The following is a 10,597-nucleotide window of genomic DNA, read 5'->3' on the forward strand; positions in this document are numbered from 1 at the left end:
TGCTAGCGCTAGGCTAGCACATTGGCTTTGGTTGTATTTACCCAGAATGCCCTGCGGTGTAGTCCACTTCCTGCTTTTGGAGTCTCTGGTCCGCTGGACGTTCACATTCAAACCGAACCAGAGTTCACTTCAACTGAACCCAGACGGAGGTTTGGAGGACCAGAGTTAGCTTAGCATTCACACCTCACCAACCAAACCGGACTTTGACTAGGCAGACGGACTGGAGTCAGCCTTAAGCTCCGCCTCCTTCCCACATTCCTCCCAGTTTCTTAACATCTGGTATGAATTTTATAGGTTCATATCCAGAAACAAATAATTTCTCTGGTCCTTTTGTTCCCATGTGGTGACCAGCTGTCCTCTGATTGGACGGTTGAAACCACCAACATCCAATCAGATTGAGGTCAAGCAGCTTCTTGTTTCATGTTATTTTCTACAGATTTCTCCGTCATTATTGGACATTAATTAATAAACTCATAAGAAGCTGAATAATCTGAGCTGATAGAAAAGACGTGAAAAAATGATTCTGTTTCTGATGAACGAGGCTGAAGGATTTATTCTCCTGAAATGTCATCAGAGTGAAGACGTCAGCATCATTCACTCATTCATCCGTTAGTTTAAGGCATGCAGAGACTCAGACGGCATCAGTGGTGAAGCTTCATGCTGGAACCGAAAGCTGAACAGGAAACAAGAGATTAAATACAAAACGGATAGAAATATTAAAATACAGATTCAACTAAACCAGATAGAATCGATTCAGCATCAATCAACAGAAATGAAAAGTCCAGCAGCAGGTTTGGACCTTTAGTTCAGTAAGGAAACAACTTTTAGTTTCACTGACCTGCAGCTCCTCAGCCTGTCGCTTCATATCCATCTGGTTCCAGAACCAGGACTAACCGGTTAGACTCTGGGCAAGTTACCAACCAATCAGAGCCAGGGCCAATTAGCACCAACACTTACAGCAAAAGCTAATTAGTAATGGCCTAGTTCAAGGCCAAACTGTTTTGAGATCCTACCAAATGATAACTGACAGACAGCAGGCTAGCTAAAAAGTTACAGAGAAATCCAACTCTTGGTTCCTAAAAGCTTCGTCTGGACTTTTCATTCCCCAGAAATAAAAACATCTGATGAAAAAACTTTTCTGTTCAAATAAAAACTCCAACAGTTTCTCTATTTACACGTCTTGTGCCAGCAGATGGGAGGTGTTCCTGTTACAGTCACAATGTTAGCATAATGTTAGCATAATGTTAGCATAATGTTAGCATACAAGCAGCAAAGAGTTTCAACAGTCAGGTTCCAAACAAACCCAGAGCGTTCACACCGAGGGAAGCTGCACGTTCGACGTTTCACTTGCATAATGTGGTTAGTAAAGAGGCATGCTACAATCAGAGCCGGAGCGGGTCGAGCCGAGCCGTGAACAAGGTGACTGGGGACGTGATGGTTCTGATCATCTTCAGATCGGACCAGCATAAGGTTCTGGCGGTCCAGGTTACTTTGTTCCTTCACCACTTTGTTTCCTCTTGTTCCACCCAAACAGTAACGGACCATCTGCCTCCTGAGCTCCTCGCTGCCACCTGGTTTCCACTCAGCGGTGTGGTACTGGTGGTACCGGTGGTACCACTCAGATAACCATAGTGCCCATTGAGACAGGAAACTCATGGAAAGTAAAAGCCTTTCATTTGGTTCTAGCAGACCAAACCTGCAGGTTTCTGTTGCACAAATCAAGAAGCTGAGAAGGAGCAAAGTAACCAGAAGCCGATTTCATGTTGAACAGAACAACCTGAGCTCAGCCAGCAGGACACCGCCGGTACTTACAGTTTCTCAGGCGGCTCTGCTGCTGAGTGAAGCTACAGTTCAATGTAAAGCATTCAGTAATACGGTAAACATGCACAGGTGATACGAGATTCTGGTTCTGTTACAGCAAAGTTCATCTGGGCTTAGTCCAAACAGGAGTCCATTAGCAACATGGCAACGTTGGTGTGCAAGAATAATTCACAGTAGTGATCATGCAGAATTATTACATGAACAGACAGAGTTTGGCACCAGAAGCCCTGCAGGGCTGCAGCATCATCAGAACATTTCAGAGGAAGCGCTAACAGCTGGGAGCAGAATGGGAGAAAAACTGGAGATGAGCCTGAAAGGACCCAGACGTCAGGCTGAGCTCAGTCCACCGTTCCTGGGATCCGTCCCGCCTACTGGTCACCAACGCTAGCTAAAATGTTTGTAGCGCTAATCCTAAAACACGAATCATGAACATTAGCGCAGCTACAGCGTGTCAGTCTGTTCAAATCTAGAAAACCGCTAAAGTGCTAAACAAACACTTAGCTGTGCTATTAGCACATTAGCATAAGTGTTGCCACCACTGATATGAACTTCCTGCTTCAGGTCCAGAAACTCTAAATTACCAGCTCTACCTGCCAATTTCTATGCTTTGTTCAATTTTTACTGGTTTTGATTTATAGCAATTATTTGGATTAAAATCCTCATAAAGTGGAACTGGAGTTGGAAACGGTTCATTTTTCTCTGGCGGCTGTAGAATAAACGTTAAACTTTTTATTGGGGAGTTGGAGCTGATCAAATAGAAACTTTAAATTTTATAGAATTGTTTTACTAAATTGTGATGCAAATGTAAATGAAAACCATAAAGGAAGGGTTCGGACTGAGCTGGTTCTGACTCATCTGGGCCTGAAACTCCAGTTAGCCTTGAGTTCCTGCAGGAAGAGGAAACGGCTCAGAGTTTCTGAGATGAAGCTCAACTCTGGGAGCAGAACCCGATCCACTCTGATCCCCCTCAGAAAGGCCCAGAGAGCCGGAGATGCCGAGTAAACGTAACCTAAGCTCCCAGATGAATAGAAGTCCCGGGAATGACGGGGAATAATGTGATCCGAGTCATCGGTTCAGGTCCAGTAAGCGGAGACGCTGCGGTCAGACAGGATCATTAAGAATGGCTGAGGGGCTGACCCGGGATCGGTTTCAGAGGTCGACCTTCACCGGTCAGACTGGAGTGAACCTGAGGTCCGACGTCAGGACACCAGGCCTTCTCGGGTTTTCTCAGCTTCACCATCTGACATCTGCTGCTTTCGCAGGAATCAGTCAAACTTTCCAGCTTCAATCCAGCTGAACGTTTCTGATTACTGATGAAGAACCTTCCTCTTCCTCTCCTCCACAGCAGAGCCGGTCCTGCTGGTCCGGTTTCCTGCATGTTTTACTTCTGTCCCCGGTTCAACATCCTGGCATGACAAAGTTCTGCAGAGGTTCTGCTGATGAACCATCCAGGTGTGTTGGACCAGGGAAAGGCTCACAGGTGCAGGACGCCGGGCCCTGGAGGACGGACCGTGGACACCTGGTCTTCCTGGTGGTCCTAGAGGAGCCGCCTGGAGCAGCAGCTCCTCCTCGCTGAAGGATCCCACGTACTTCATCATGACCTCATGAGGTTGACTGAAGCGGGAGGGTTTTCCTCAGGTGTGTGTGACTATGAACGAGCTGCAGCTGCAGGCTGTGCGTCGAATGTTCAGGTTTGATGAAGCTTGAGGGAGCCTGAAGGCCGAGTCCAGATGTCAGGACCTCTGAACTCCAGTGACAAGAAGCTCACTGAAGTCTTAAATTCAGCTGATTTTATGGGGAAGTTTTGATTTCCTCTGACTGGCTGTAAACTTAGAGGTGCTTCTGATTTAACATGGACTCTGATAATGAAACCGATGGAAGTCCAGAACAGAATCATGAGTCGGTTCTGGACGCAGTGGCTGAAGGAAACCTGATGTTTGGGTCAGAGAAAGGTGGAAAAACTTTTGTCCGTTTGTCAACAAACGGACAAAAGTTTGTTGTCCGTTTCTTTCCTGCCTTCACAGTAAAAGTCTTGATCCATCCCCAGTTCAAAGTTTCATAGCAGCAGCAACTCTCAGTTTTACAACAGCTTAGACCATTTTGGCATCAGAACATGAGATCCAGCAGTTTGTTTCAACACCAATAATCCGTCTTCCACAGAGACAAACGTCTGATTCCAGGGTGGTGGGAGAGAAGAGCGTTGGATCGGGAGCGAAGCTGGAACCACAGAGGGATCCGTCGGTCAGCGTTGGGACAGAATTGGCTGGTTGTGTTGGAGGTAGAGCGTCAGGCAGGTCATGCTCATCATCGTGCAGAAATAAAACCACAAGCTGGAACAGAAGTACGATAGTTTTTCCATCTGGTGAAGGTGGATGGGAACAATAGTGCTTCAGAGACTAGACAGTGCTGCGTTGGTCTGGATCTGGTCCTGAAGATGTCATCAGGATTTTAAAATCCCTGCAAAACCGAACAGAAGAGCTGACACTGACGCGCCCAGATGGAGTTTGGGTTGCGTTCTGGGCAGAAAGGAGGCTGACTGTGTGAAGGTGAGGTTCCATACTTACGTCCCCAGTTGAAGGCGACGGCTGCAGCGATGATAGCGATTCCCCCTAAAATGGAGACGACGGACAGCACCAAGGCGTTGCGACCCAAACGGCGGGCGCCGTCCACGTTGCCCTGCTGCAGACTGTTCCGAGACTGGAGGGAAACATGAACCAGGTTCACAGGAGAACCAGTTTGACCAACTGTCTGCAAAGCATGTTTGGCTGTTCTTCCATGAATCCTGGGATTCATCAGCCCTTCCTTTGGGAAAAGTCTTACCATCACGGAGAAAGTGAGGGCTACGATGTTGATGGGCACCAAGGGGCAGAAGCAGGACAGGATGGCCAGGATCAGGTAGTCCCTGGGTTTCGATCCGTCCCCAGTGACCTCTGTGATGGCACTGGGCTGGCGTGTGAGCGAGGGCCTCGGTGAGCCCGCCACCAACGAGCCGGACCGGCTGCCCAAGCGAGGCCGGCCATTAATGTGGCTGCCTGGCTTAGCGTGAAACTTGGGCGACACAGAGGACACTGTGGGGGACGTTTCAGCCATGACAGGAGCGACGCCGTTACCTGGAGGGCGACAGACCAGTGCAGGACTCTCAGAGACTCGGCAGGGTGAACAAATCCTTAATACACAGAAAAACAAGCCTGAGAGGCTCATCTCACCACTTCAACCTCTTCCAATACTTTGTGTAAAAATTGAGCTGACCGAGCAGCCGACTCAGGCTGGCGACTGTTTAGGAAGACCTGAGCGTTTTGTAGCTGTTTTGCAGAGAAAGACTCTATAAGCCTCTTTATTAACAGATCGTTTTACTGATGCTAATGTAAACAAACATATTGGGTGACCAATAACAGCGGTGATATTCATGACTATTGTCTGATGGTAACAAGCTCAGATGATTATTGCACTTCATTATTTGTTATAACAGGACTGAACGGAGAGGATAGAATCAGAATAAAGCCGTAACTTTCATACTCAATGATCATTTCCATGGCAACATGAACGTTTATTTGCATCTACAAAAAGGAAACAAACTAAAGAAACTTATTTTTATGGCGGTGAATGTGAAAAATGCTGCTTTCGTCAGCATGTGGTAAACAAGCTTGAGGCTCTTATTTTGAAATAAAAAAGGAAACAGCTGGTTTGTCTTTCTATGTTGACTGTTGGACAAAGATGTCTCCTCGGGTTGACCGATGCTCCTTACACTTTAAACTCATTTATGTGGCAACATTTTATGTTAAAAGAATTAGCAATGAGAGAAAGGGATGGCTATCCCTTAGCTGCTAGCGATGCTAAAGCTAGGATCTGATCAGGGCTAAACTAGACCAGTTTTTAAATATATTATTAGCACATCTTTAGTTAAAAACTGCAGCAGTGTCTGGACTAAACCTGTATAATCTTTAGTCTGTGAAAATAACAAAATGTGACTCCTAGTTTTCCCACGATTATTTTTTCCTTGTCCTGTTAGCTGGACTCTTTCCTACTTGAAAGAGATTTACAATTCGCAGGTGAAGTGTCATTTTTTATTTCACAAAAAACATTATCTGAAGGCACCTTACAAAACAAATGGTGTTGTGGCAACGCCTCTGATTTTCACCAACTCAAAAAGTATATAAGAGCCTAAAAGTTCTAAAACTCCCGGACAAGCCCCCAAATATATCTAGAAAAATTGTTTACATGTTTCATTTTCATAGTTTCGTAGCATAGCTTTGAACAGTAAGAGTTGATCTATGTGGCCTTTAAGTGATTAGCCAGTTAGCAGCCAGTCTCATCTCTCAGATGTCTGACTGATAAACCCGGCAAAGCGTCTCAGGTTTTATTTTCACCAGCAGCTTATGAGGAGAAATGAACTTACTGGTCTCTGTGATCTCACTGATTACTGTCAGGTGGTCGACTGATTTCTCTCTTTCTATTGATCGGCCCTCTGGAGCGTCTGATGTTTGCTGCTCTTCAGCGGCGGGCTGAGGGGCGGCCTCTCCGTCTGGCTGTGAGCTCGTTGGCTCCTCCGGCTGCTGCCGGGCCGCCATGCAGGTTTCTGGGGCGCCACTGGGACTGGTGGCCATCGGACTGGTCAAGTGGTCTCTGGTGAGGAGGAGCTGAAGGCAGAAATCGTTCTGGAAAGGATTGAAGAAGAAGTCAGTGGTCATCCCTGGAAAACTAACAAATGTAAAGCTTTGGAATAGAACTGATGGATTTTATGGACCTCCATCAGCACCAGGCTGAACAGAAAACAGGAGATGAGTGAAACAGATTTATTTCTTTTAGTCAGTGCTGCCATTTGTAGAGAAAGCAGAAATTACGTTTCATAGCAACAACATGAATTATAGACTGAAAAATGGAGGCAGAAGTAAATTACAGCAAAACAGGATGTTGAGAAAAATATCCTGACATCAGCGGCTCACCAGGCCGGAGCTGTTCTGCTGATCTGTGCCGAGTTGAACATGTTCACCGCTGACACTGAATCAGAATAACCCCAATCTCTGAATGACATACAGTTCGCTCCTTTATTCTGAAATTTACCCATAATTTACTCCCAGATTAACTCAGATGGTAATAATGTGACCACTAGGGGGCAGTCTTAGTGTGTTGGAGTGTTATTCTGACCAGTATAGGGACTGGAATCGGACCGGCATGCACTGGACTCAGACCGGCATGCACTGGTATCGGACCGGCATGCACTGGTATCGGACCGGCATGCACTGGACTCGGACCGGCATGCACTGGTATCGGACCGGCATGCACTGGTATCGGACCGGCATGCACTGGAATTTGCAAATTACTAAATATTTAGTTTAAGATTTATTTGAAAATAAACAGAAAACATGGTGAAAATGTGGCTTTGCAAAGAGAAAAAAAATGTTTTTTCTCTTTGAATAAATAACCAAAATTATTGCTGTTAATTTTTGACAGTGTAATTTTACAGGCACGTCTTCATCCCGAGGAAGACTCTGCTGATCTCACAGCAATCAGTGGGGGAGGGGGGAGAGGCGTCTGACAAACCACATCATGATTAAAAAATGTAATCATGAGTTTTATGACATGAATTAAAACGTTGTGTTTACAGTGTTTGGTTGTAAATCTGAGGATTTGATTTTTATGAACCTTTAATGATTTTAGGATTTTCCATCCTGAGACTCAGCAGTCCAGAAAGACCAGCGGCCTGCCGGTGGCCCGGTTGGTACCGGAACCATCGACTCCCACAGCAATTAACCTGCTGGTTCTGTTTAGCTTCGGACCGAGGATTAACGCCTCGGATTTATCAGAACCGGGGGAGACAAACAGAACTGACCTCTGACCTCTGGTCAGAGAACCGGTTCCGTTTGGTCTGGATCAATCAGCAGTGGTCAAAGGTTACCCCTGTGGTCGAGTTGGGAGTTAGAACTGGACCGGTTCTGGGTGTGAATAGTTCTGGTTTGAGTCGGACCTCTGCTGACCTGGCCCGGTCCAAATCCATTAGCAGGTTTCTCTTTCCATTAGCAAGGAGATGCTAGCAAAAAATCAGCATAACTTCCTGAAGTCCATCCATCCATTTTCTAGCACCTGGTGGGTCAGGAGGGGCTGCTGCCTCTCCAGCCAACATTCAGGGTTGGGGGGTGGGGTCACCTGGACGGGTCGCCAGGCAACACAGGACACACAACCATGTTTTTGGACTGTGGGGGGAGGCCAGGGAGCCTGGGGGCTCCATGTGGGGGGGCCAGGGCTGGGAATCGAACCCAAAGCCTTCTTGCTGCAAGGCAACATCTCTACCAACTGCGCCACTGTGCAGCCCCAACTTCCTGAAGTGTTTATGAAAAATTCATAAAAAAAGAAAAGAAAAACTTTGGGCACCCCTAAAAGTTGGCGCCCTGGGCTGCTGCCCTAAAATCTGCAGACAGAAACCAGTTCAAGCTGTTTACACCTCAATCCTGTTTGTGTTCATTAAATTCTTTAAATCATTTTTCAGCAGGAAAAATCTTCAGTTTAATTTTATATTCTCAAACATTTCATTCAAATTTGAAAATAAATACAATATTTTTTAGTGAGTCAAAATTGTTGCATTGATTTTGTTCTTTGAACGGAATGAATAAAATATTATAAATATAATTATAAATATAATTATAAATATAATAAGGCGCCATTTCAAATCAAACATAAAGCGAGTCTGAATAAATTCATCGGCGGATGGATCTGCTGGTTCCAGCAGGACCAAGTGGACCGGCGTCAGACCGCCGGCCGCTTGCAGCACGTTCTAGAACCCGTCCAGAACCGAGCAGCTGAGGTCCAGTTCGACCTGAACGGAACCAGCCGGAGGAGAGCAGCTGAGCTCCGGGCCAATATTTGATAAGAGTCAGAACCTTCCAGGCGTTCAGCCGCCGAGAGCCGCAGGCTGAGACAAAGGCGTGACACGCCCACCCAGAACCAGCAGAACCGGGACCAGAACCGGGACCAGAAGCAGGTTCTCTCACCTCTGGAGGCTCACCTGGTTCACTCCACAGCCAGCAGCAGGGTGAGGCTCATTGTGTCTCTGCAGGGGGTCCAGTGGGTCCGGCAGGTTCGGGTGAGTCCGGGTGGTTCCGACAGGTTCGGTTCCAGCAGCGGGTCTGGAAACTGAAGTAAATGTGGAGAAAAGCAGCAGACGGAGGATCTCAGCTCCTCTCTGGTTTCTGACGATGCAGAGAATCTGCAGCAGCTCCAACACTGCAGGGGGGAGTGTGTGTGTGTGTGTGTGTGTGTGTGTGTGTGTGTGAGAGAGAGAGTGTGTACAGTAGCTGCTTTCTTCTGTTTTCTGAATATCAAGTGTACACAAATACATGACGGAAAGACCTTTCAAAATAAAAGCCTGTGAGGTCCCTGTTTTTTAGAGTCTTCATCCTGTCCACTGTCCCTCATTTCCTCCATGTCTCTGAGTCCAGTTTGTGTCCACCTGAGACTGGTGGAGGTTATGGGCCGGTCAGCAGAATGGCCTAGTCAAAGCTGATGTTCCATCCCTCCTGTCAGTGAGAGTAGGTGCTCCAGAGTTCTGACCCAATAAAGCACACCACACTTTTCAGATTGTTGTTTTAAATTTTTAAAGCCACAAATTATTTTATTCCCTCCAAGTTCTGCCCTCTGTCGGCTCGACTTGAGGTCCCAGGGAAACGCACTGGAGACCAGTGTTGTACCGGACCGGACCAAACCGGTTCAGACCAAACTCGACAGAACCATAGACTTCCGAACAAATAGCCAGGCAGTGAAGTTCTGGTGACCCAAGTTTGTTTTTCTCCATCCGGAACCTCCGGGTCGGTTTGGACTCTCAGAACCCCGACCCAACTTCACACAGTTTGTCTGGATCCATTAAAGGCCTGGAGAACCGAGACCGAACCGGGACGGGTTGAGATTCTAATCTTACCATAAAGCAGTTTGACTTTCTGAGCTCTGATCAGCCTGGGCTCTTATTTTGGTATTCTACAGGAAGTGTTGATCGTGGTTTGTCTGCAGTTTTAGTAAACGTTCACCGCCACCCAGCGGCCACTGAGGGAACTGAAGCACGGAAAACAGAAAACACATTTGTTCATGTTTTATTCACTATTTATAGAACTAGTTTAGTTTATCCGGACACATTCACAGCAGATTTAACTAACGCATTTTACCGGAATCTGCTGTCAAATAAGAGATATTTGGACCCAACATGAGAGATTTATTCCAGCAATGAGGAGAAACCAGTAAGAGAAAGAAACTAATGCTGGTTAGAGCAGAGCTGAAATCCGTTACTGAATTATCTCTGGATTATCACAGAACCAGAACCGGAACCAGAACCAGGGCGACTGTGGCTGTGCGGATAGCGGACCGTCTTGCCACCGTCAGTTTCCTCTGGGTTCTTATGAATGGGTGAATGTGAAGCGCTTCGAGTGAACAAAGTGACTGGAAAAGCGCCATATAAGTTCAGTCCATTTAACCAGAACCATTTTTTATATACCAACTTTTTGGGAAACAAATTTTATTTTATTTTTGTTTAATAAGAACAAACTCCGACATTAATATATTTTTGTCGTAGTTCTGCCTTCATTTAATGTTTTAAATTTGTAATGTAAAAGTGTTTCATATCTTTTAATACAATTCATTTATAAGTAAATCTTCTAACTTATATGGGGAAGTTTTGATGACAGGACAAACTTAAGAAAGTTTAAATGAATTTATTTTAATTTAAAGGTTCATAGAAAGGTTTTGGTGATGAAAACATAAATTTTTATTTGGTGGAATCAAAGTTACCGAGAAG

At 45.9% G+C, this 10,597-nt stretch overlaps 1 protein-coding gene across 2 annotated transcripts; it reads right to left on the reverse strand.

Moving 5' to 3' along the window:
- Positions 1-530: 530 nt before the first annotated feature.
- On the reverse strand, positions 531-9,411 carry LOC103153091 (proline-rich transmembrane protein 2). Of its 2 annotated transcripts, none has more exons than XM_007573877.2 (5): positions 8,822-9,411; positions 6,218-6,476; positions 4,642-4,931; positions 4,386-4,518; positions 531-4,278 (listed from the first exon to the last, which is right to left on the reverse strand). In XM_007573877.2, the coding sequence occupies exons 1-5, from the start codon at positions 9,152-9,154 to the stop codon at positions 4,262-4,264; spliced, it is 1,032 nt and encodes a 343-aa protein (XP_007573939.2). In that variant the 5' UTR covers positions 9,155-9,411; the 3' UTR covers positions 531-4,261. The 2 variants fall into 2 exon arrangements, with proteins under 2 accessions (XP_007573939.2, XP_016517170.1); XM_016661684.1 differs by having other exon boundaries at positions 8,808-8,906.
- Positions 9,412-10,597: the final 1,186 nt, after the last annotated feature.

The sequence above is a fragment of the Poecilia formosa genome, unplaced genomic scaffold, assembly GCF_000485575.1.
Source record: "Poecilia formosa unplaced genomic scaffold, Poecilia_formosa-5.1.2 Scaffold339, whole genome shotgun sequence".
In the NCBI taxonomy this organism is placed as follows: domain Eukaryota; kingdom Metazoa; phylum Chordata; class Actinopteri; order Cyprinodontiformes; family Poeciliidae; genus Poecilia; species Poecilia formosa.

Coding starts and splice junctions, on each gene's coding strand:
- LOC103153091 (XM_007573877.2), bottom strand. CDS start 9,154: ATGTATTTGTGTACACTTGATATTCAGAAAACAGAAGAAAGCAGCTAC. Junction 6,477..8,821: donor CTGGCTGTGGAGTGAACCAG/GTGAGCCTCCAG, acceptor AATCCTTTCCAG/AACGATTTCTGCCTTCAGCT. Junction 4,932..6,217: donor CAGTGAGATCACAGAGACCA/GTAAGTTCATTT, acceptor GTCGCCCTCCAG/GTAACGGCGTCGCTCCTGTC.